General features: G+C 44.0%; 1 protein-coding gene across 1 annotated transcript in view; it reads right to left on the bottom strand.

Moving 5' to 3' along the window:
- SH3BGRL2 (SH3 domain binding glutamate rich protein like 2) overlaps nucleotides 1–23057 on the bottom strand; it is a 59923-nt gene extending 36866 nt beyond the window's left edge. The window contains exon 1 of the mRNA XM_061207376.1: nucleotides 22690–23057. Within this exon, the coding sequence (XP_061063359.1) occupies nucleotides 22690–22734 (45 nt within the window). The 5' untranslated portion in view covers nucleotides 22735–23057. The remainder of the gene's footprint in view (nucleotides 1–22689) is intronic.
- Between the last annotated feature and the right edge of the window lie 1018 nt (nucleotides 23058–24075).

The raw sequence follows: 24075 nt of genomic DNA, 5'->3' as shown, positions 1-24075 counted from the left end.
AACTGATAACCAACATCAATTTTTTAAGCTGATAACCAACATCAATTTAAGCACCTGTTTATTTGGAGTCACAGTTTTGGAATCACAGATTAAGATCAAGAAGATATAACTAAATCCAATCACTTCATTTAGTTCCCTAACCGAAACTTAGCCAGGTGTCAGCAGAGTTTATGGTCTACGGTTCTTGGGTTTAAAGAAATATTTTAGAACTGATCAAAGAGAGGTTCCAGCTGTCCTGCCGCTGGCAGAATGATTCTTCCAGTGAACTCTAATCTAATCTGCCACTAACAAAAACGTTACCTGTTATTTTTTCTTTTTTAAATATATTTTATTTTATTTATTTATTTTTGGCTGCATTGGGTCTTCGTTGCTGTGCGTGGGCTTTCTCTAGTTGCAGCGAGCAGGGGCTACTCTTCGTTGCGGTGAGCAGGTTTCTCATTGAGGTGGCTTCTCTCGTTGCGGAGCACAGGCTGGCTCTAGGCACGCGGGCTCAGTAGCTGCGGCTCGCGGGCTGTAGAGCGCAGGCTCAGTAGTTGTGGCGCATGGGCTTAGCTGCTCTGCAGCATGTGGGATCTTCCCAGACCAGGGCTCGAACCCGTGTGCCCTGCATTGGCAGGCGGATTCTTAACCACTGTGCCACCAGGGAAGTCCTACCTGTTATTTTCTGTTTGTGAACTGGTATTTTCAGAATAGCGTAGGCAAGTCCCTTCACACTCCAGATCATAGGTTACTGAAACAATATTTGCTTCTAATTCTTGGTATAACTTTAAAAGACAGCCTAGTAAGACAATACGAGAATCGAATTAAAATGAAAAAGATAAAGGAGTCAATAAAATCTGCTACCTCAAATTTAATAACTTTATTCTTCAAAACTACACTTAAATATTTAATCCCATGTGATCACTCGTTCATGTTAAAAAACTACAGTCAGTGTCTTTCACAGCCTTCCTCTCTCTACAAGCCCTGCATCACGAGCTACAGCAGGCATAGGGTCTTCCACTTTCCTAGAAACCATGAAGTCATCTCCTCTTCTTTGTTCTTCTCTCTTTCCTTCAGCTGCCAAGCCCTGAAAATTCTACCACTCCCCTTATCTTGCTGATTTCATCCCATTTCTACAACTCTTATGCTGCTGCCAGCCACACCTCCAGGGATTTTACTGTCCTACCCACTCCCCTCTAAAGGCAGGCGAGAATGTTCTTCTCAAGCACATACCACTACCTTTTTCAGATCTTTACAATTCCTCATTGGCTCTCGATTTTTAAAAATAAATAAATAAATAAAAAATTTAAGACAGCTGTACAGTCTGCTGCTCCTAGATTCTCAGGCCTCTCACCAGTGGTGTCCTGTCTCCATCTCACCTTCAGAACCCTGGATCACACCCCTACAGCCAAGCACCTCACCTCATGCCGGCGGTCCTTTCGGAATTGGCCACGAACCTCAGATCTCTTCTCTCCTCTCATCAAACATTCCATCTCTTTTCTCTAAACTATGGAAATTCACCTGTGTGCTTAAAAAGACACACACCCGAGTCCAAACACCTTGGTTACATCTTTATTTTTCACCTTCTCAGACATTTTTTATTTTTATATAGTTACACACATTAATATTAATATTATGGTTCTAGATGTGTATGGTGGGTCTCCCGAGAGTATTTTCCACATAGTATGTACTCAAATGTCATCTGATAGGTTGTCCCCGAGGGTTGCTTGAAAGAGTAGGTTCCAGGGGGAGGAACAGGCGATTAACATTTACCCACATATTAGAAAATCAGAAAATTCAGAAGGTCTAGTGATGGCACCACCACCCACTCACCTGCCCAACCCAGAAACTGGGATTCCATCTTTGACTCTCCCTGATGATACAATTAATCATCGAGTCATTAATCATCAAGTTTCTGCTTTCAAATTTTTTCTTGAACCCATCCATGTTTCTCCAGTTTCACTCCCACTAGCCCATGCCAAGCTATCATCTCTGGTCAACCTGTATCTTCCTGTATCTTCTTCCGGCCAGCTTTCCCCCAAAGCCACTTTTCACAGAGAAGCTAAAATGAATTTTTAAAAAATTTTATTTATTAAAACTTTTTTTTTTAATTTTTATACAATTTTAAAAGGTTACTTTCCATTTACAGTTATTACAAAATATTGGCTATATTCCCTGCATTGTACAATACATCCTTTTTAAAATGAATTTTTTTAATAAGCATAAACATAACGGTTTCAGATCTCTGCTTAAAAACCTTCCAGAAACTTCCCATTATCCTTGAAATGAAGGCAAAAATCCATGCCCAGGCCCACGAGGCCCACCTCTCCAACTCATGTCCCTCTCCCACCCACCCTGCAGCTGTGGCTCTCCACCCATAAGTGCACCTGAGTCACCTGGAGGGCTTGTCAAAACACAGACTGCGGAAAGGAGGTTGACTCCAAAGTTTCTGATTTGGTAAGACTTGGATGGGGTTCAAGAATTTGCATTTCATATCCATCCAATGGAATATTATGTGGCCGTAACAATGAACGAGGTACTGATACAGGGCACAGTTAAGTACGAACCTTGAAAACATTTTGCTAAAGTGAAAAAAAGTCATAAAGGACCATACATTGTAGAATTCCATTTATATAAAATGTCCAGAGAATAGACTAATCTATAGACAGAAAGTAGATCAGTGGTTGTCGAGGGCTAGGGTGGGAAGGATGGGGACATTGCAGGTATGGCTAAGGGCTGTGGGGCTGGCATTTGAGGTCCCAGCTTCTCCATGTAACCTCGCACCTCTCCTCTCGCTACACTTAGTTCCTCACCACAGCGACTAACCCTTGCTTCCCATGCCTTGAATGCCCTCTTGACTTCTCAACAGCGAAGTCCTACCTCCTACAACGCCTAGCTTTGAGTCCACCTCTCACACAGCACCACCTCTGTCCAGAATATTCTCCACTTACTTCTTTTGAACTTCCAGAGAACACGACCCATATTCATTGTGTGTCTAAGAGAGCTACTGGCTCCTGTCGAGTCAAGTAATTTCAATTCTGGAGGGCAGGGAGCTTATGCTATACCTCTTTGACTTTCAAGTACCCTATACCCTGCCTTGGAAAATGATAAACTTGCAGAAACAATGGACATGAAATTGCCAGTGCCTAGACTGTGACCCTGAAATGAGCCATCTATTCTACAACTATTCAATGACCTGTCAACCTACTCTTTTGACAAAATGATAGAACTGAGACACCGAGACGTTAGTTAAGGAACTTACCCAGCAGTTAGGACTGGAATCCACATCTCCTAACAAGCAGCCCCACATCCGCTTCCCCACTCTGCCAAGCGATTTACGTCTAGGAATTGGGAAACCAAGAATTCTAGTCCCAGAATATGATCCCAAACGAAAATACAAAGGCTTGAGTTCCATGCATGATTTCAAGCAACTAGTTTCAAGATATTAGCAAGGAAGCAGTTAATATTTAAAAATTAAGCATTCCAGAAACATACAATGCACCATGAGTCAGAGATGCAAAAACAGAAGGGAAGAAAAAAACTCACAAACACTTCAGATATTAAAATGATCAGATATGGAACATACAGTAAGTATGAGCAATATGTTCAAAGAAAGAAAAGAGGGGTAATTAAAAAGTAAGTGGCAGGTGCAGCAACTCAGCCCGTGCGCCACAACTACTGAGCCCACGTGCCACAACTACTGAAGCCCATGCGCCTAGAGCCCGTGCTCCACAAGAGAAGCCACCACAATGAGAAGCCCGCGCACCGCAACAAAGAGTAGCCCCAGCTCGCCTCAACTAGAGAAAGCCCACACACAGCAACGAAGACCCAACGCAGCCAAAAATAAATAAAAATAAAATTAATTAATTAATTAATTAAAAATAAATAAATAAATAAATAAAAGTAAGTGGCAGAAGGAGGTGGGGTGGGGGAAGGAAGGATTGGGAGTTTGGGATTAGCAGATGCAAACTATTATATACAGAATGGATAAACAACAAGGTCCTACTGAATAGCACAGGGAACTATATTCAATATCCTGTGATAAACCATAATGGAAAAGAATACATATATGTATAACTGAATCACTTTTCTGTACAGCAGAATTACCACAATATTGTAAGCCAACTACACTTCCATAAAATTTTTTTAAAAAGTTCAAGTGGGAGGTGGAATTTCAGCAAACTAAAGTTCTTCAAAGCTTCTAGAGAAGACATGAGCAAAGGACCATGGCCACAGGCTAAGCAATCAGCCTCCACAACCTGACACCAGTGCCATCCAGGGGTCCAAACAGGAATCCAAATTACGAGTAGAGAGACACAGACCTACCAACACCACTATAAAAACAGTGCCCAAGGCACAGATCTTTTTCCATTCACAGAAGATGCAAATGAAACAAAACGCATTCTCCTTTATTTCTTTAGGGAACAGCTTTAAGCATTGCCAAATAATCACTAAAGTTACCCTGTGCCAAAGACATTAAATTGTTTAAAAATCCCAAGAGAGAAGGACACACATAATGTGAACACAAGGTGTAAAACGTACAAATGAAAGTTTCAAATAGACAATGACCAGTTCAAAATCATGGTCCAAGGGCAAGCAACGAGAAAAGGCTTCTAAGTGGGAATAATCAGATGACTGAAGCCTAAATCCAGAGACAGGCCAAATGACAAATACCCACCTAAATGTCACTCTCACCTCAAAAATATCCACTGGATCCTTAACAAAGACCTACTGTATAGCACAGGGAACTATACTCAATACCCTGTAATAACTTATAATGGAAAAGAATCTGAAAAAGAATATAGATATGTATAACTGAATCATTTTGCTGTACACTTGACACATACACAATATTGTAAATTAACTATACTCCAATATATAAATAAATAAATAAGTAAACAAGTAAATAAAGAAAAAAGAAAACAAGAAATTGACTGGGTCTTTACATAATGGCTTCTGTTAACTAAACCATCTCCATATAGCCCACACTTCCTGTCCAAGTTCTATTTATTCTTCAAGGTTCAGCCCCAAAGCCCACACTGCAATCAACTATGCCTACCCAGTGGTTCTCAGTTGGGGCAATTTTGTTCCCCCCAGGAAACAGCTGTCAATGTCTGCAGACATTTTTGGTTGTCACAGTTGGCAGGTACAACTGGCATCTAGTGGGCAGAGACCAGGGATGCTGCTAAACACCCCGTGATGTACAGGACAGCCCCCCAGAACGTCAACAGTGCTGATGCTGAGAAACCCTGACTTATACCAACCACAGCCCTCCCAGATCCTCTTTTCGTCAAATGCCCATTATACCCACGGTCACCACCATTTAATGATATACAGACTGGCGCTGTTTATAGCAGTGGCGTGTATCTGTGCCTCTTTCCCCAACTTAACTGCAAATTTCTCTGGCGGATGAAGACCATGTGTGTGTCACGTCTGTGTCCCTCTGGGACTCAGCAGGGTGGCTCCGAGGACCTTCTTGTCACATACCTGTTAGCTGATTTGCCTCCTTTCCCACCTGCTTGATGCAATATAAATGGCTTTAACTAATGTCTCCATCAACTCATGCAATAAATTGCTTTTACGCTGCATTTTGAAAAAAAAACAAAAACGAAAACAGAACAACTTGTAGTACTTGGCAATGAGAAGCCATAAAAAACATTAGCAAAAACCTGGAATGAAAGATGTGGGTGGTTTGATGTTACTGTTTTTACATTCCCTGTCAAGATTACATGTTTACTTCCTTACAGGAAAAAGTCAGCCAAGTATAAAATATGAACTTAAAATGAATGCTACAATTCTGCAAGACTATCTATGAAAATTATACACTACTGTTCACACACATGCTTCCTGTTAATTAGAGGAGAGTCTGTAGAAAAACCTGCTCCAGCAAAACTTGCTGTAATAATCCAAATCCTCTGCAGTAATGAGGAAATCCTGCTGAGGATGGTATTTTCCACCAAGAACGACAGGACTGCAGCCAAAAGCCATGCTTTTATCAACGGCCGGAGGTGCTGCCCTGCAACAGTGTGTTTGGAATAGGTTCCTCCCAATTCTCCGTCAGTCCATTCTCAGATGTGCGAAAAGAGATCCTAAGAGGTGATCTAGAAACTATATCTATTTACATTTGACAAATAATATGGGGACAGCAGATTGTTCTCACAATTACTTTAGGGGGATCATATAATGAATTAGTATTTCCATAGTGGCTGCACACTGATGCCTCAGAGAAAGTCTGGGCCTTCTCACCCGCATCCCATGGACTGGTCCCATCAGCTTTCTCTTCCCTCCTCGGGCTACTGAGCCAGGCTGGTTAGTGCGCCTTGTGTGCTGAAAATTCCCATTCAGCTGGACACTCCATTCTGTTTAGATGCCACACAACCGCCACCAGGAGCTTTCAAAGCTAGCTCGAACCTCTGCAAGCTCTCACCCTTCCCACAGACGACCCTGATTCCTGCAGCCCAGATAAGACAGTCTGTCTTGAAGAGTGCCTCCAAATTCTGGTGTCTCCACCTCAGAGTCCTCATTATCTTCAGCCATGTCATTTCTGCATTCCGTCTTGACTCCAAAGAATCAGTGGAGAAGTTAACAAAGAATGAGAAATTAACACAACATTGTAAAGCAACTCTACTTCAATGAAAAAAAATATTAAAACTGAAAAAAAAAAGAGAAAAGGAATTAGAGAGAGAGCAGAGAGATGCAGCACAAAGAAAAACCGAAGTCTCTAAAAGGTCAAGGAGGCATGGTTCACTCAACAGGTTTTACAAGACCTTGTGGAGACCTTGCGAGGCTGTAAACGCTGCCCTAGTAACTAGGGGAACATAAGTGACAAACCAAGGCCTCCAATGTGATGCAGTGCATAGTCGTTGGGGAAGGGGGTGGAGACAGGGCTTGTCAACAAGTAACTTCCATATAAAACTGGCACTAACACAGGAGTGCCCACAGGGACAGGGCAGCCCAAAGGCAGGTGCTCCGTGGGGAAGGTGCCCGGGATGGGCTATAAACGCTGCAGCTCATGTGGAAGCAAGGAAGAGAAGCACAGCATGAGAAATACAGAAAGAATATAAAATAAACGGCTCCTAAGATGATGAGGAAAAAGAGTCTACAGCTGTGATATCGAAAGGCAGAGAGAAAGAAAAGTGGTAGGCCACACGGGCACAGAGTTAAGAGCAAGTAAGTTACTTTCTCCTGGGATTGGAGAGTGGGGTTTTCCGTATAATTGAAACTTGGCCCTTTAAGCACAGATTTATTATTATCTTGTTTTAAGCTACTTTTATTTTAGAAATCTTTCTGAAATGCACCACATGTGTTCCTGCATTGTTCAGCAGGGTACATCAAACCAAAATGTGCCAAACCTGATCTGATCTGTTCTGGACAAGGCATCATCCTTCTGGCCCATTTTTGTCCTTTGATGTGGTGCACTGACATTCTCAGAGCCCACTTACAAGAGCCCGCTGTTTTATTTTATGCCAAACAGAGCCCAAAGCTGTGTTTCTGGAATTCTCTGTTTCTGCTTTCAGAAGGTGGCTGTCCCTTCTCAAGAGCTTCCCCTGGTGCTCCCTCAGCGGGGCCCAAGGCTGCAGGGTCCTACTGCATTCCCAGTCTTCAGGGTGAGGCCCTGAGGGCAGCTCCCTGACCCCTGCTCTGCTGAATGTAGAACAGCTGACGGCCTCTCAGAGGTCTCCCTGCTTCCTCCCAAACGAAGGTTCTAGAATTATGATATCTGGATAAGAGACGTAATACTGTAATAAAATTATCCCTAATAACGTAGATTCTTCATGCCACTTATTTACAAAGCAGCGAAATAAATCATGGCCCTCGCAGCCTTTCTGTTTTCCAATCAGACTTTCGTCTACCACATACTCCACTCCAGTCCCGCCCTGGCGTGGTCACCAACTGTTATTAGCTTTTGTTTTTGATGTGGAAGCTACAGAAATAATATTTCTTTTCCACGTGTTCAATAAATACAACATGCCAAGCTCTCTAACAGGAAACGTGGTGCAGTGGGTGATAAGAAGATGAATAGGACCTGACCGCAATGAGCTTAGAACTTGGCATGCAAACCACCTGGGTACAAAATAATTGTAACCAAGGGTGAAATGCGTTGGGTGCCAGGAGAGCAGTTCCACACCCTGGAGGGCTGTGGAAACAGCATCCTCCCAGTTTGGAGGGCGAAGGAGGGATGCCTTCATTGGGAAATGTTATTGGCATGGGCTTCAAAGAAAGGAGGGGATTCTGACCAGTTTCAATGCAAGGTTGGCACAATCAAGGCAAGGAAAGCAGCATGAGAAAACGCACAGAAGGCAGGGGTTTAAAAAAAAGCCTGGTGTGTGTATACAGTGGTCTGAAGAATAGTGAAAGAAAATGCTGCGAAGGTAGGTCAGATTCAGATCAGACGGCCCAAGATGCAAGGCCAAAAGGTGAGGCCCTGAAGGTAGAAGCTCTCAGCAGCCAGTGAGGTTTTCCTACGCTCTCTGAACCTAACATGCAGACTTAATCTTGTTAGAAGGATGACGCTGTTTTCCCTCCTTTAATGGAAAAGGAATGTAAAAAGGTGAATTATTAATCATCTCATCTCGGTTAATTCTTAGAACCAAGCTCACTATTAAAATATCACTATGGAACTCACTATAGAGCATGCATGACAAGAAATGCACGCCAGTGGAAAAGGAATCATCCAGTCTACAACAAAAGGCAGCATGGGTACACAAATCAAATTCATTTCTTTGACAAAAAGAGAACAGGGGAGCTTCCCTGGTGGCACAGTGGTTAAGAATCCTCCTGCCAATGCAGGGGACACGGGTTTGAGCCCTGGTCCGGGAAGATCCCACATGCCACAGAGCAACTAAGCCCATGCGCCACAACTACTGAGCCTGCGCTCTAGAGCCCACGAGCCGCAACTACTGAGCCCATGTGCCACAAATACTGAAGCCTGCGTGCCTAGAGCCCATGCTCCGCAATGAGAAGCCACCGCAGTGAGAAGCCCGCGCACTGCAATGACGAGTAGCCCCTGCTCACTGCAACTAGAGAAAGCCCGCGCGCAGCAACAAAGACCCAACACAGCCAAAAATAAATAAATAAATAAATTTATTTAAAAAATAAAAGAGAGAACAGGAAAGATGATATCTGTTCTAGCTCACAAGCCAAGCTCAAACAAAATATTTTGGAAAAAAAAGTCTCAATTTTCCACTGGAGCCTTTTATTTAAGTGACACTTTCTAGAATCTTAAAAACAGCCACCTTCCCCATTTAAGAGATGCTATCTTTCTGTCTCGCTCAGAATATGACTTCCTTTGCCCTTACCCAGATAAATATATCTGCCCTGGGGACTTACCTACAGGATAGATCATTCATTCTAGCACTATATTCCCTATGGCTCTGTTTTCTGTGCTCTTCTCCTCAATCAGATGATTAGCTACTTGGGGGGAAAGGATCATGCCATATATTCTGTCCTAAACATGGCTGAACACTGGGCAATAGAAGGTACTTATGAACATATGGGAATTGATGAACTCAATTAATTATACACACACACACACACACACACACACACACACACACGTCCCCTAAAGACTCAATTCTGTCATACTGGTCTAAGTGTGGAATAAAAGAAAAAAATTAAAAAGTTAAAGCTAGCTCTTAAAAATAAAAAAGATCTAAACCAGTTCTTAAGAAACAACAGCAACAGTACTAGGCACTAGGGAAATGCAAATCAAAACCATAGCGAGATTCTACAACATACCCACTAAAATGGCCATAATCAAAAAGACAGACAATAACAAGTGCTGGTGAGGATGTGAGGAAACTGGAACCCACCTACATTACTAGTGGAAATGTAAAACAGAATAGCCGCTTTGGAAAACAGTCTGGCAGTTCTCACAAAGCTAACACAGTTATTACCATATGAACCACCAATTCCTCGCCTAGGAATATACCCAAGAGAACTAAAAACACATTTACACAAAAACTCCAGCACAGATGTTCACAGCAGCATTGTTCCTAGTAGCCAAAAAATGGAAACAACCCAAATATCCCTCGACCGATGAATGAATAAACAAAATGTGGTATGTTCATACATAGAATATTATTCAGCCATACAAAGAAACAAAGTGCTGATACATTCTACAGCAGGCCTGGACTTTGAGAACACGTGCTAAGCGAAAGAAGCCAGACACAAAAGGTCACGTATTGTATGATTCCATTTATACGAAATGCCCAGAATAGGCAAATCCAGAGATAGAAAGTAGATCAGTGGTTGCCAGGGACCCGGGGAGGAGGGACTGGGGAGTGTGACCGCTAAAGGACACGGGTTTCTTTTCGGGGTTGATGAAAGGAACTAGCGGTGATGGTTGCACCACACAGTGAATACATGAAAAACCACTAAAACAACAATTTAAAGGGTTATGGTATGTGAATTATCTCAACTAGAAAACAACAATCACAGGATGAGAAGCCTAAGGCCCAGAAATGCAAAGTTTCTTGTCCAAAGACACAAAGCTGATTAAATGGCACCACCAGAACCAGATTTCAAGTCTCCCGACCCCCCCAGCACACTGTTCCAGGAGGATCAGGACACGTAGTGTAGACGTGAGCCAGCTAGTCATTTACTAGCTCACACCTCAGCAGAAGTGAAAGATGAACTAAATGATCTCTTCTGTTCCTTCCAGTTTTAGCGATCTAAGTCTTATATCACATCGTGAGCATTTCCTCTCCGCTACTGGTGACAAGAGCAGGGGTTCTCCATCAGGGAGTTTACCCCTCAGGGGACGTGGGAGAATGTCTAGAGACATTTTTGGTTGTCGCAACTGGGGGACGGGGTGGGACGGTGGTATTACTAGCACCCCGTGGGTAGAGACTAGGCACGCCGCTCTCTGTCTGCAACGCACAGGACAACCTCCCACGACAAAGAACTATGCAGCCCAAGATGCTGACAGCGGTGCCGCTGATCAGCCCGGGCTTAGGGTACGATCAACGTCATTTCCAACCTTTCCAAAGAAGCTCTAGAGCATGATGACCTCAAGCTGCACTTCTGAGATTACAGACTGATGGGAGGCTGGCACAGCAGAGACAGGAAGTAGACACTTTTTACCTCCCATAATAATTAGCTTCCACAAAGAGTCGACTATTCGAATGCCCACGGGAGTCCAGCAGTTAACATAAAGGAATGCAGCCAACAAACACTTAATAACCATTTGGGACTGTTATGTCTTTTCTTCCACAAAAAAACTCTCACTGGCTCCCATTTTTCATGAAACATATATAACCCTCTCAATATACTCTCAATCCAACCCACTTTGGATAGACACAGATGCCAAGAAACACTTTCTAACATAAGAAAAAGAATAGCACGAGCTCAAGAACAAATGGCTCAGAGTGGGCAAGATGGTGGGAATGGTGGGGGGCTGTGGAGACCCCCGGGGTATATGCCCCCATGAAGGGGCCACCACTAGTCAGCTTCAGCGGATCCATGCCAGGATGGAGATCAAAAGATCTCCAGATGTCTCAAGAAGAATGGGAAATCCAGATGATGTGTAGGGGTGAGAAAGACATCTCCCAGGATTTAAAATCTTGGCTCAAAAAAATTTTAAACACTGTTAAATCAAAAACAATGGGGTTCCAGCCTCTGTAACCGGACCCTGACCTCTTAGCTCACACTAATCCCAATAAACAATGTCAGTTTCACAGTCTCAGGTCTTCCTAGGGATGTGTTCCATCGAATGCAGGACCTATTGTCTGATTATAAGAACAATTCTTTTTCCTTAATTACATCTTAATAGTTCATTTAAAGCTGAAAATTTACCAAAGACCAGAGAATTATTGCTGACTTAAACTCATAATATTATTGATGGCTGCCATTTCTTGAAGCTCCAACAACTTTACAAATGGGGACACTGAGATCCAGAGGAATAAAAAGGCTTGCTAAGCTACCCTGCCAGTTAGGGAACAGAGGCATAATTTGAACCCAGGTCTCTCTGCTCAGAAAAACCTATTGTCTCCACTTCCAATGGCTACCACGCCAAGTTACTGTAAGGAATACAAACAACAAACGCAAAGCCCTGAGTACTTCCTGCACATGCTGTGAACAGCAGTTATTATTATTATGAAATATTAGCTTTCCATCTCAACCCATACTCCTTATAGCTTTTATCAGAGTCTCTGAAGAAGCAAAGCTATTGTTTTCACAAGCCCTGAGGACACTGTGCCTAAAAATTACCTGCTGGACAGCTGAGTGGAGTCCTGCCCCTTCCCCCTTCATTAGCATGAGTTCACACACTGTTATCCCAGCCAGCTTTCTGGGTCGGCATGAGCAGGTTCTCACTGATCTCCGATCAGGGGCCCTTCTGGTGGGCAATGTGGGGTCACGAAACAAGTACCACACACAAAATCAGAAGACAGGGGTTCGAATCTGGTTTCATTGAGCTGAATGATCCTGGCCATGTTACTTAACAACTCTGTGCCTCAATGTTCTCATCTGTAAAATGGGTATAATAGACTGCAGTCTGTAGGGTGATTGTAAGGATTAAATTACCTGCAGAAAAAATCCTCCCACATTGCTGGGCACAGGTAAACACTCATTGTTCACCTGACTTTTCAATGTCCAAGGCTCAGCACAGTGGGCAGGCTTATCCTCGAATCTACCTATTCCAGTGCTTTTCTCCCTCTCCTGTCTCCACCACCTTTTTCCACAAAGCCCCTTATCTCTTTTACCACCACCCCTGCCCATCTGCCAGATTTGAAAGAACCCTGCCTATGTTTCACAACAACAAACAAGGTTCGATGTTCAGTTTCACAGTCAGGATAATCAATATCTCTTCCGGGAAGTATCACTCATTTTCATTAACCACAGAAATCCTGCCCTTTCTCTGCGGCCACCTCCTCACCCCATATTCGCGGTGAGATGTTTGCAGAGGATATAATCCATCAATTCAACCCACTGTCTCATATTTCTCTTCCCTCTTACAGACTGAAAATATTCTACATTCAGTTACACGAATTGGAAAGACAGAGTCCAACTACACAGAGTCTAAGACAGGGCTGGCAAGTATGTGGATAAGCCCTGGTCTTCCCTCCTCCGGGGCCAGAGCAGACATCAACAATCAATCACACTGTGTGGGGGGCTTCCCTGGTGGCACAGTGGTTAAGAATCCACCTGCCAGTGCAGGGGACATGGGTTCAAGCCCTGGTCCGGGAAGATCCCACATGCCACGGAGCAGCTAAGCCCGTGCGCCACAACTACTGAGCCTGTGCTCTAGAGCCTGTGAGCCACAACTACTGAAGCCTGCGCGCCTAGAGCCCGTGCTCTGCAACAAGAGAAGCCACTGCAATGAGAAGCCCGCGCACCGCAACAAAGAGTAGCCCCCGCTCACAGCAGCTAGAGATAGCCCACACGCAGCGATGAAGACCCAATGCAGTCAAAAACAACAACAAACAAACAAACAAAAAAATCACACTGGGTGTTTTCCAGCTGATCCCAGACAAGGCTCCAAAACCCCTCTCCCAGCTCTGCAGGCAGCCACCATTCATCAGACAGAGCTGCCATTTGGGATGGAATCTACTTGCCAGGTTTAGGAAGCCTTAAATCAGATGAGGACTCTAAAAGCAAAGGAATAGTGCCCATTTGCATCATAGTAAGCACTTTGTAGGCTGTGAATAAATATGGTTTAGTGACGTGCACAGCACGCTGTGTCCCTATAAAGTGTTCAAAAATTACAGGAGAACTCTAATTAAGTGGTTTGTTGGGGAACGACCTCAAATTGTAATGTTCTTATTCAAATTTCAGTTGAAAACTCTTTACACTTAAATTTACTAAAAATTCTCCAAAAATTATATCAGCATGCATCCTTGGCTTAGTAAGCATTATGTACTGTATGTAATATTTTGATGATTAAAGATCTTGCACAATTCAGGGTTATAATTTTTTTCATGTTTTATTACTGCTATTACTACTGATGCTGCTGTTAATAATCATATAATAGAAATAATAGATATAATGCACCGAGTACTTTCTATGTACCTGGCACTGTATGTGGAATACTTCAGGCCTTCAGTGCTCACAGCAATCCTACACAGAAGGTACCACTGCTGTCCCACTTTTACAAATGAAGGGGCTGAGGCTCCTTGCCTAAGGTCATGTCGCTCACCAATGGCAGTCTAGGATTTGGACCAAGCCCCGCCTTAACCATGAGGCTACACCAATGTAGCCTATGTGCTGCACTGGGTGACATCTCTCCAACGGTAGATAATCCAAAGATGAGGCAGAAGTAGGTGCATGGGTTGAATGTAAACTGACTCCAGAATTAAATAAATCAGTAGGTATTCAATCCAAAGACCTACTTTGGCTAGTATGTAGTTTATCATAAAATGACAGTGTAACCCAAACCTCCTGTCAACTGGGGATCCAGGCTTATGGAAATGACAAATTTCCAGTCAAAGGAACTATCCTGATGAACATGATTACTAAAGCAGAGAACCTGGAAGCTTCAATCCACATGGGAACGTCATGAATGGAGACCATACTCCCACTCCTTGTACAACCCACAGAAGGAAAACAAACTAACTCAAAAGCTATGTTGGCTGTGCTGCTTTGGGTTTTTTTGTTTTGCTTTGTTTTATTTTGTTTTGTTTTCACTTGAACTTATTTGAAATCGGATGGTGTTCATAAACTGATTTAAGTCAGATATTATAGTCACAAACTCTTTTCCCAACTTAAGTTGCATACAGGTGGTGTAATTTTTTATTTACCTTTTTCTATATTGACGTAAAATTGATTTACAATGTTGTGTTAGTTTCAGGTATACAGCAAAGTGATTCAGATATACATATATCTATATCCATTCTTTTTCAGATTCTTTTCCCTTATAGGTTATTACAAGATATTGAGTATAGTTCCCTGTACTGTACAGTATAGATCATTGTTGGTTGTTTTGTTTTTAATATTGGATTGGTGTGTAGCAATAGCTGCTGACTTTAACTACATATATTTGCATTTACCAAATACCACTGAACTGACCTGTCAAGCAAGTCACCTCTTACTCTTAGCCCTCCACTCCCAAGCCACTAGAGCCAAGGTGACAAAAAGCCATTTCCAGATCTGGGCTATCCATCACCAGTAGGAAATGGAGAATGCATCCTGAAGTAGTAGAACTCTCTGCCCGCAGTCACAGCCAGTGTTCCCTTTCTGGCTTTGGGAGCTCTGAGCTAATATTGGCAGGGAGCACACAAAGGTGCCACAACAAGGCAGACACACCCTGATGCACACCACTCCACTCTCAGGGGTCAGTTCCAGGAAACCCCCTTTGGGGTTTTGCCAGTTACGAAGCCAGCCCAAAAGAGTCAGGTCCCCTCAGGAATACATAAGCTGTCAATAGTAAACCAAGGTATCAGATCTAGGAGACCAATCAAACCGTTCCAGAGTCTCCCAGGGGCCATACCAGCCTAAAAGTCCCTGGGATTATAGGTCGGGGGCCCCTCTGCCAGCATCTAGCTCAGCTTTCAGTCCTACAGCAGAGTTGTCATGAGTCCAGAAGGGAAACATTCCATTAAGTACTTTTCCTCAGTCGATTTCTTTTTTAGCGTTTGGGAACAAAACAATCAAACATAAAAGAAATAACAACTCTAACCTTAAATTACCACAGCCCAGTTCCTGGGGGACTAGCCTGTGCTGGCAGATAAACTCAGATAAGCCTTTTCAGAGGACAGAGGGAAACCACTGCTTTAAACTAGATGCTCAGTTGCAGCTGGTGTCCATTTCCAACCTCTGACTCCCCCGTCCCACTCTCCCAGCCACACCAACTGCCAATCAAAACTCCGGCAACGGTAAGTACTGATCCCTATTGGTCTAAAAAACACCAAACAGAAGGTTTCAGCGACTTGTTGTTAAGCTACAACGAGAAAGAGGGCCCAAAAAGAGAATCGTACATGATCAGGAGTAGAGGATTTCCCTCACATGTTAAAAAGCATTGGCCATTTCCGAGAAAAAATAACTTTTCACTACATTTCTCATCTGGAAAGCTAAGCTCCTGTTCTGCAAAATGGATAAACAGAGTAATATAAAATTGATCACAGAAAAATAACGAATACAGGAATGTGATTTAAATGAGAACTTAAGGGCTTCCCTGGTGGCGCAGTGGTTGCGAATCTGCCTGCCAATGCAGGGGACACGGGTTCGAGCCCTGGTCTGGGAAGATCCCACATGCCGCGGAGCGACTAGGCCCGTGAGCCACAACTACTGAGCCTGCGCGTCTGGAGCCTGTGCTCCGCAACAAGAGAGGCCGCGACAGTGAGAGGCCCGCGCAACGCGATGAAGAGTGGCCCCCGCTTGCCGCAACTAGAGAAAGCCCTCGCACAGAAACGAAGACCCAAAACAGCCAAAAATAAATAAATTTATTTAAAAAAAAAAAAATGAGAACTTAAGTTTCTAACGAACTCTGCAGCTAAACTAACACCCCTTAAAGCAGTCCCTACTGAAAAATTGATGAAACCTAAAAGGGTCTCCTTCTGAGTTTAGAGTTTGGAGGGCAAATTTTAAAAAGATTAACCCTTGGCAGCTAAACTAATAATTTCTTGATCCAGTTTTTTTCAAATCTGCATTTCAAAATGCAGTGTTTCAAACTTTCATATATAATGATCGTTAAGTCATACTAACTTTTATGTTAAAAGTGAAACATTCACTAAGAATCTAGAATTTTTCTATTCTGTCACCCATTTCTAACTTTACTGAAAAAAAAATTCATTTCAGAACTTTTTATAAATTAAACATGAAAAATCTGAAGAAGAAATATTCTTTAGAGTTAGTATCTCACACTGCTTCCTGTAGAATTGTTGGGGTTTTTTTTCACAATAGCTGTTTTCTGCTTTTGATCAAAAATTTGAAAAATACAGAAATAAACAAGACTCAATTAGGCTTACGTTCCTGCAATGTGGAAACCACCTCATACTTTTATAAACAGATGTCAAAATTTAGTTTCCTCAAATCGAATAAAATATTTATTTAAAATGTCCTAATGCACATGGATTTTAAAAAGTCCCTAATTTCGTAAAGGAGTCCATGCCCTTGATTATATTTACAAGTTTAAAGTATCACAGAATGGAAAAAATATCAAATTTGGGAAATATTAAGATGAACTAGAAAAACTGAGGTCAGGTCTTCACTTGGGATATCGATACATCTCCCTTTCTAGCAATGGACCTTAGTATACATTGACTATAATTCCATATCCAGCTGCTGACTTTAAGATTCAGGAAATTCGCCCATAGTCTTTCCAACTAAAGGGGGGAAATGCCATCAATTAGTCCTTCTGTTTCAACTGTCAACTTGCATGCTGTCATGGGAACTGAACTGTGTCCCCCTAAAAGATGCTGATGTCCTAACCCCTGGTACCTGTGAATGTGACCTTATTTGGAAATAGGACCTTTGCAAATGATCAAGTTAAGATTAGGCCAATAGGGTAGGCTGAAGTTCAATATAAAAAGGGGAAATGTAGACGCAGAGGACACACACACACACAAGGGGAATGCCATGTGGAAATGAAGACAGATATCAGGGTCATAATCTACACGCCAAGGGGGAGTGCCAAAGATTACCAGCAAACCGTCAGAAATTAGGAGAGAGGCACAGAACAGAGTCTCCCTCACAGCCCTCAGAAGAAAGCAAGCCTGCCAACACCCTGATCTCGCCTTCTAGCTTCCAGAACTGTGAGACAGATTTCTGTTGTTTAAGTCCCACAGTTCTCGGTACTGTGTTAATGGCAGCCCTAGAAAACCAATACACAAGCCTTCCCAGCCTGACATTCCCTTACAACTTTGTCCTTGCACTCCCAACTTATTCCTTTTTCTCCTAATTATTTCTTATAATGCTCCTGCCACTTCCCTAAACTCACTCCCTCCCCTCCCCTGCAAATGCCCTTCGGCACTGTTTCTTGTCAGGTGTACCACTGGCATTCTGCATCGGGCAGGTCTTACAGGGGACCGTCCAATACACTGCAGGATGTGGAGCATCCCTGGTACTTTCATTCCGCCAAGGGCCCATAGTGGAGAAATTTTGCTCAAGAAGCTTTGGAGCCACCTGCCTGCCAGACTTTGACTCAGGGTCCCACCATCTACTGTGTATGATCTCAATCAGGTCAGTTAACTTCAGTCTCTCCGTCTGTAAAATGGGAATAAACCTTGCCATGTGACTCAGGATTGAGTTGAAGATCCTAGCAAGCCCAGGCTTACCCTCACTAGCTTTTTTTGGCATTAGAATCACTTAGGAATTAATGCTCTGTCTGTTTTATATGGTCACATCCTGACTTTAACCACCTTGGAGCTCCTTTCAGAAGCTCCCTTATACAAACGAAGCTTCACAATGCATTTTGATCATTATCATGGATCTGATCATTGCACGTTTAAAACAGTCCTAAGTCACACAAAGCAAAGCACGGGCACGCCTTTCTACAGCTAAAAAAAGAGTGTGACAACTCTGAGCATAGTTTCTACGTGTTTCCCCCCCACTCCCACACCCACCTGAAAACACAGCTGCAGCCGCGGACAGAGAGGTCCATGTCTTCCAACTCTGCTTCCAATTCTGCTTTCTTTGTACCTTTCCCTCCCAGTTGACGGTCCCCTCCAACATCCAGGGATATACTACTTCTGTCTAACTCATTTCCCCTTGTCCCATGGAAACATCCCCCAAGCCAGCATCAGCCCTTCATTCTCCTTGATGAAATGGTTTGCACCCCAAGTCTTTGGGCTGTGGAGCGTCCGCACTGATTTATGCCATGAAGGCAGAGTGTGTGCCTCTTCTGCTGACCATCATACACCTAACAGCACCTACCAGAGAGTCTGGTACTTAATAGGTTTTCAATGATTGATAAGAGCAAGAGTCAATCAAGGCATGAATGAATGTAGGGCTGAATGAATGCACAAAGGAATACATTCAGGAGTCAGGAGACCTGGCCTCCATTTAACCCTCAGCTCGGCACTGACTGCCATTAATGACCTCAGGGCAAGTCATTTAATCTCTAGGCCCAAATTTCCTTCTCTGTGAAACGAGGTGGTTGGACTTCACTAGAGAATTCTTCCAGGTCTCACAACTGAGCCCAAGAACTTTTCACAAAGAGTGAGAAACTTTCCTTCCTTTTTGAGAAATTTTAGTCAAGGCAAGCAGGAGGGTAAAGATTCTTCTGAAATCGCATACCAGGGGTCTCTCCCTGTCAGACAGCACCTTGTTCCCTGGGGACAAAAGGCTCCAGACAGCACGCCAGATCCTGCAGATCCTGAAGACATCTCTGAGATGTTGAGTACTCTGGAGTTTGTTATCACGGGCTGCTTTCAAGGACTCAGAGTCTACTCCGTACTCAAAAGAGGTCCACAGGGACCCCTGCTGCCTGCCCCGCTCCCACCTAAGGTTCCTCCCTTTCCAGCCTGAACAAGATGGGCTCAGGCACTCTCTCCCGGGCTCCACATCCAACTCAATCCCTCTCTCTGCCATCTGCCTGAGGCTCCCACATGCATATTTTATGATTTCTGGCACATTTCCTCCTTATCTGACATCCTGCAATGCATCCCTCCACCGCCTATATTATTTCTATCTCTGGTAAAGAATGTTCCTGAAAGAGGCATGTGTCCTTGGGTTGTACTTTATTACTGGTGGTTTCACCTTTCCTATCTTATCTCCCCACCTGATCCCCACCTGAATTCCTTGAGGGCAGAAACCACACCCTCTGCTCTCCTCCAATTCCCACAAGACCAAGGACAGAGCTAGGCAAGCAGCAGACCCTTAGCAAATGCTTGTTGAGTGAATAAAACAATGAACGAATGAAATAATCGACTGATTTCAATGTTTTTACATTAAAAAGTCATATTAATATATTTCCTGGATAAAGTTACCAAGACCTCCCCTTCTGGGTATACAACCAGAATAAATTAGATTTTAAAACGGCACTTTTACGACTACACTATTTTCTTAGGACTGAAATAAAGTGCCCTTCTCTATGATATGAATGACAGCAGCATGATCACCTGCATAAGAAATCTGATTTTCAAGTAGCCATAGCATGATAATGTGGCATTGCTTTTATTTCCTAAAAAAGCAGATTTTACTTGGAGCTGGGGAAGAGAAAAGGGCAATCACCCCTTGTGTTAATTATTCTAACTACCACTGTTAGGTGTTGAAGCTGGAGAGTTCAGGCAAATTAGAACAAGATATGAGAGTTTTCCCCAGATAGATTGTTTAAATCTATTGTTGACTGGGGCAGAGCATCTTTTTTGGAAATTCCTGGGACTTACTTGGCCACGTCTACTTCTAACCACATTCCTTCCTTGTGGTTTAATCCACTCCAGCGAAAACCAAACTGACTTGGGAATCACATTATTCGTTCTCCCGTGCACTTGCTGGTCATGGTTGGTCACCGAATGAAACAGAGCCAATGGTCAATGCAACACCGCTGGAGGGAAAACACAGCTGTGGCCTCACAGCTCAATACAGCATAATGCCATAAGCCCTAGTGAGCCTCTTCTGCTCAAGAGCTGACCTAAACAACTTCACTATCTCTTAGAAATCACCATTCTTGCATAGAAGCATAAACTTATCCTCACCCAAAGTATTGATGTTACATAATTACAGAAAAACTCTGCACTGATATAGAAGATAAATTTACAATTGGAGAGACTCAGTGACTGAGGACTGTCTGAGACCCGAAAACATCAGGTACTTTAAAATACATAATTAGCATTTATGGGCTGTACATATGGTATGTGATAACAGAGTATGTCTTCCAGCTGAAACTGTATCTTGTTGGAACACATACTACCGGGTGTGTTAGTGAGGGGACCTGAGCCATCCCAGTAAAACACCAGAGGAAAAGAATAAATTCACTTTGCTACTAACATGTATATTGTCAATGTGAAAGAAGTCATTATGAGGATGTATCCACATTTACCCAACTAATTAATTCAAAGCACTTTAAAGCCAGAGTGCAATGCTGAGTTATTCATCACAACCCTTCATTCTATGGACAAGCAACTCCAGCAGAGATGAGGTACTTAACCAAACTCACACCACTCATCAGAGCCTGCCTCAAAACTGGGGTCTCTTAGGTCTAGCTTCATGTGCAAAACACCCAACATTAAATTTAAAAGTTAAAAAGGCACATAGCAGGCAGGCAATAAATATTTGTTAATGGAATTGAGGAAACAGAGATGTGGGGTTCCAGAACTCTCTTGATATACGACCTTCTTACAGGATAAGCCAAGTCATTACCGTAAGTTTGACTTGTCCAACAGAGGTAGCGTAGGCTTCTTAATACATAAAGCATCCCTTTTTCAATCAGTAAAATGCTATTGCAACAATTATCGGAGCACGCAAGTTGATGGTGAAACCAAAAGCTTTGTAGCACTCTTATGAAGAAGTGAATTGGAAAAAAATCTATCCGTGAAACAGTGTGGGTTTCCAAACACATGAAGTGCAGCTTCAGTGCAGACATCTATAAAAGGCAGATATGACTAAGCAGCCCCAAATAACAAGAAACACCAAAACTATCGGAATCTGGGGGACCAGGGCATGCCTGCATACAAAGATAAGCTGGAATTTCCCATCTATTGTAACTAATGCAAAAGGGGGCCATTTTTCTACTGTAAGTTAATTCCTTTTTAAGTGAAAAACCTCAGTATTGTGTTGCAAACAACATTGTCTTCCATCCTCCATCTCACCTGCTTCAGAAACAAATTTGGGGAAAATCTGGTTGAGTTGCTGGGCAGGCAACCAACTGGCCAGACCAAATTTTAAGCTATCAGCATTGCAGTTTTTGATGTATTTGATTCTGTATCTCACCAAAGAGCCTCTTAAATCTAGACTTTAACTCTTAGCTAAGGTAACCAAATCTTAATAATCGTGTAGAACATACTGCTACCTGTCTTATTCAGTGGGCTATCAAGTATATTACTGAATTTTTCCCTAAAGTCTGACATCTAGCTATGTAACTTATTTCTAAAAAAAAATTCAAGAATATCGACCAAACAAAACAGTTTAAAATAATTAAAGAGACCAAGTTTATATATCCCCAAGATGAAACTGGGCACAGCATTACTGGGGGAAAGAAACCAAACGCACCACATTTTACATATAGATGTAAAAATATTTATAGTACCCGAGGCCAAAAAAAAAAAGACAAAACAAAAACCCCTGGCACGACAGGACAAACCTGGTTTACTGTTCTGTCTGCGCAGGTATAAAACTGAAGAAACGTGCTTGGTGGCGGGGCACAGAGAGTGGAGAGCAAGTTCCACTTAAACTTGTTCCATTCAGGAGCTAGGTTAGCAAACCAAACAGCCTGACAAGCTCCCGTACAACACAGAACCGGGCTGAGTGTCCCAAATCGGCAAGAACTGACACCAAGGGAAGCGGGACCCCCGAAGCTCTCGGACCACCCATCCCCAAATCCCCGAGCCACTCAACTGGAGCTGGGGGCTTCCCACCGACTCTATTTTCCTGTCTCCCTCTCAGGCCGTGCAGGGTGGGCACGTGGGTGAGTCCGGGGTCCCCCACCAACCTTGGCTCCCCGCCCTATTTCATTGTCCGAAGGTGATGGATTACCTGCCGGGCGCCGGCTCCCGCCGCCGGACGCGCAGCGCGCCGAGACGCATAGGGGCGAGCGCCGCGCGCCTCCCGCAGGACCGGCGCCCCGCTGCCCCTACCACGCAGACCCGGCCCGCGGCCGGTCCCCTACGTGCTCACCGCCACGAAGCCCGAGGAGGAGGCGATGAACACGCGGATGACCATCCTCTCGCCGCGCCGGGACTGACCGTCGGCCCCCGGAGGCTCCGCGCTGGCGCGGACGCGGAGGCAGAACTCGGCTGAGAGCCGCCGCCACTGCCACCGCCGGGCACAGCGCTTCGGTCTGGGAAGACCACAGGGATCCGGATCCTTCCCGCCCGGTCTGCAGATAAAAGCTGAGAGCTTCCCGACCGCCGGTCAAGGTAGAGAGGAGGGGCAGAGGGGAGGGGAGGGAGCCGGCTGCGGGGCGTGATGGGAGTTGTAGTCTCCGCAGCTCCCCGGGATGGCGGTGGACTGAGCTCCTACTAACCGCCTCCTTGCTGCGCGTCGATGCCGGACGCGCGCAGGTGGCTGGAAGGCCACCCGAGGCCGGGAAGAAGCTATGACGGGGGTGGCGAGGATCCTGGCGAGACGAGGGGGGGAAAAAGAAAACTAGGCAAGAAGAGCTTGGTTCAAAGTCCGAGCTGGGGTTTCAGTGTTGTGGTTTACTGGTGTGGAACATCCCCTCCCAGAAACGTCCACAGACGCAGTGGTGCCGCGGAGACCCATCGTCTCCGGGTCTCCTGCCCGCCCAGCAAGCCCCAGCGACCCGCGGCCGGCGGGGTGGGGCGCGCCGGGCGCTCGGGGAGGTGGGGACGGTAAGGGCGGTGGGGACGCGCGCTCCTCTCTTTTCCCAGCGGCTCTGGAGGTGCGGAAAGGTGATTCTTTGCGGGGTAAATAAGAGGTTTTCTTTTTCGGTAGACGCTGAAAATTAGAAACCCCGGTGAGAGCACAGCCGGTATTTTATTTTTCTAGCAAAACTGTAATTGTATCAGAAAAAATAAATACCAAGCGAAATTAGAATCCTACTATCAGCATCGGGAATCAGGACCCCGCCCGCCCCACCCCCTCCCCTACACAATGGCTTCGCCTCTGTGCACCTAATATTTACAGTTGAGCCAAATCGGTGCCTTTTTCAGACCTGCTGCACATTCCAGCGCAGTCTCCCAGGAGGATGCTGTTAAAATAAAAAGCTTTTATTTAGTTGCTAAGAGTTTAGGAATAGTTCTTCAGCAAGTGTTTTCTGTTTCACGAAAGCGCAAGCCTCTCGCAGCTCCCTGAAAATGAACCCGTTTTCCCTGCAGTACTGTATTTACTTTCTTTCTTTCAGCAGGGGAGTTCTGGCAGAGTTCTGGGAACAATGTTAATTAATAGTTTTAGAAACAGAAATTAGATGATGAGGTCTCCGGCTCTTTGGTAAAATTCTTGCACAAACACTAATCGTTTTGGAGCATTTGTTTTTTAGAGCGATTTTGAATATTTCAAGTGTATAACCGTCCCTATTTATCAGAAGTCATGTCTGTAGTA

This window comes from Eubalaena glacialis, chromosome 12 (genome assembly GCF_028564815.1).
Source record: "Eubalaena glacialis isolate mEubGla1 chromosome 12, mEubGla1.1.hap2.+ XY, whole genome shotgun sequence".
Lineage (NCBI taxonomy): Eukaryota > Metazoa > Chordata > Mammalia > Artiodactyla > Balaenidae > Eubalaena > Eubalaena glacialis.
This window is presented reverse-complemented; position numbering and strand designations above follow the sequence as displayed.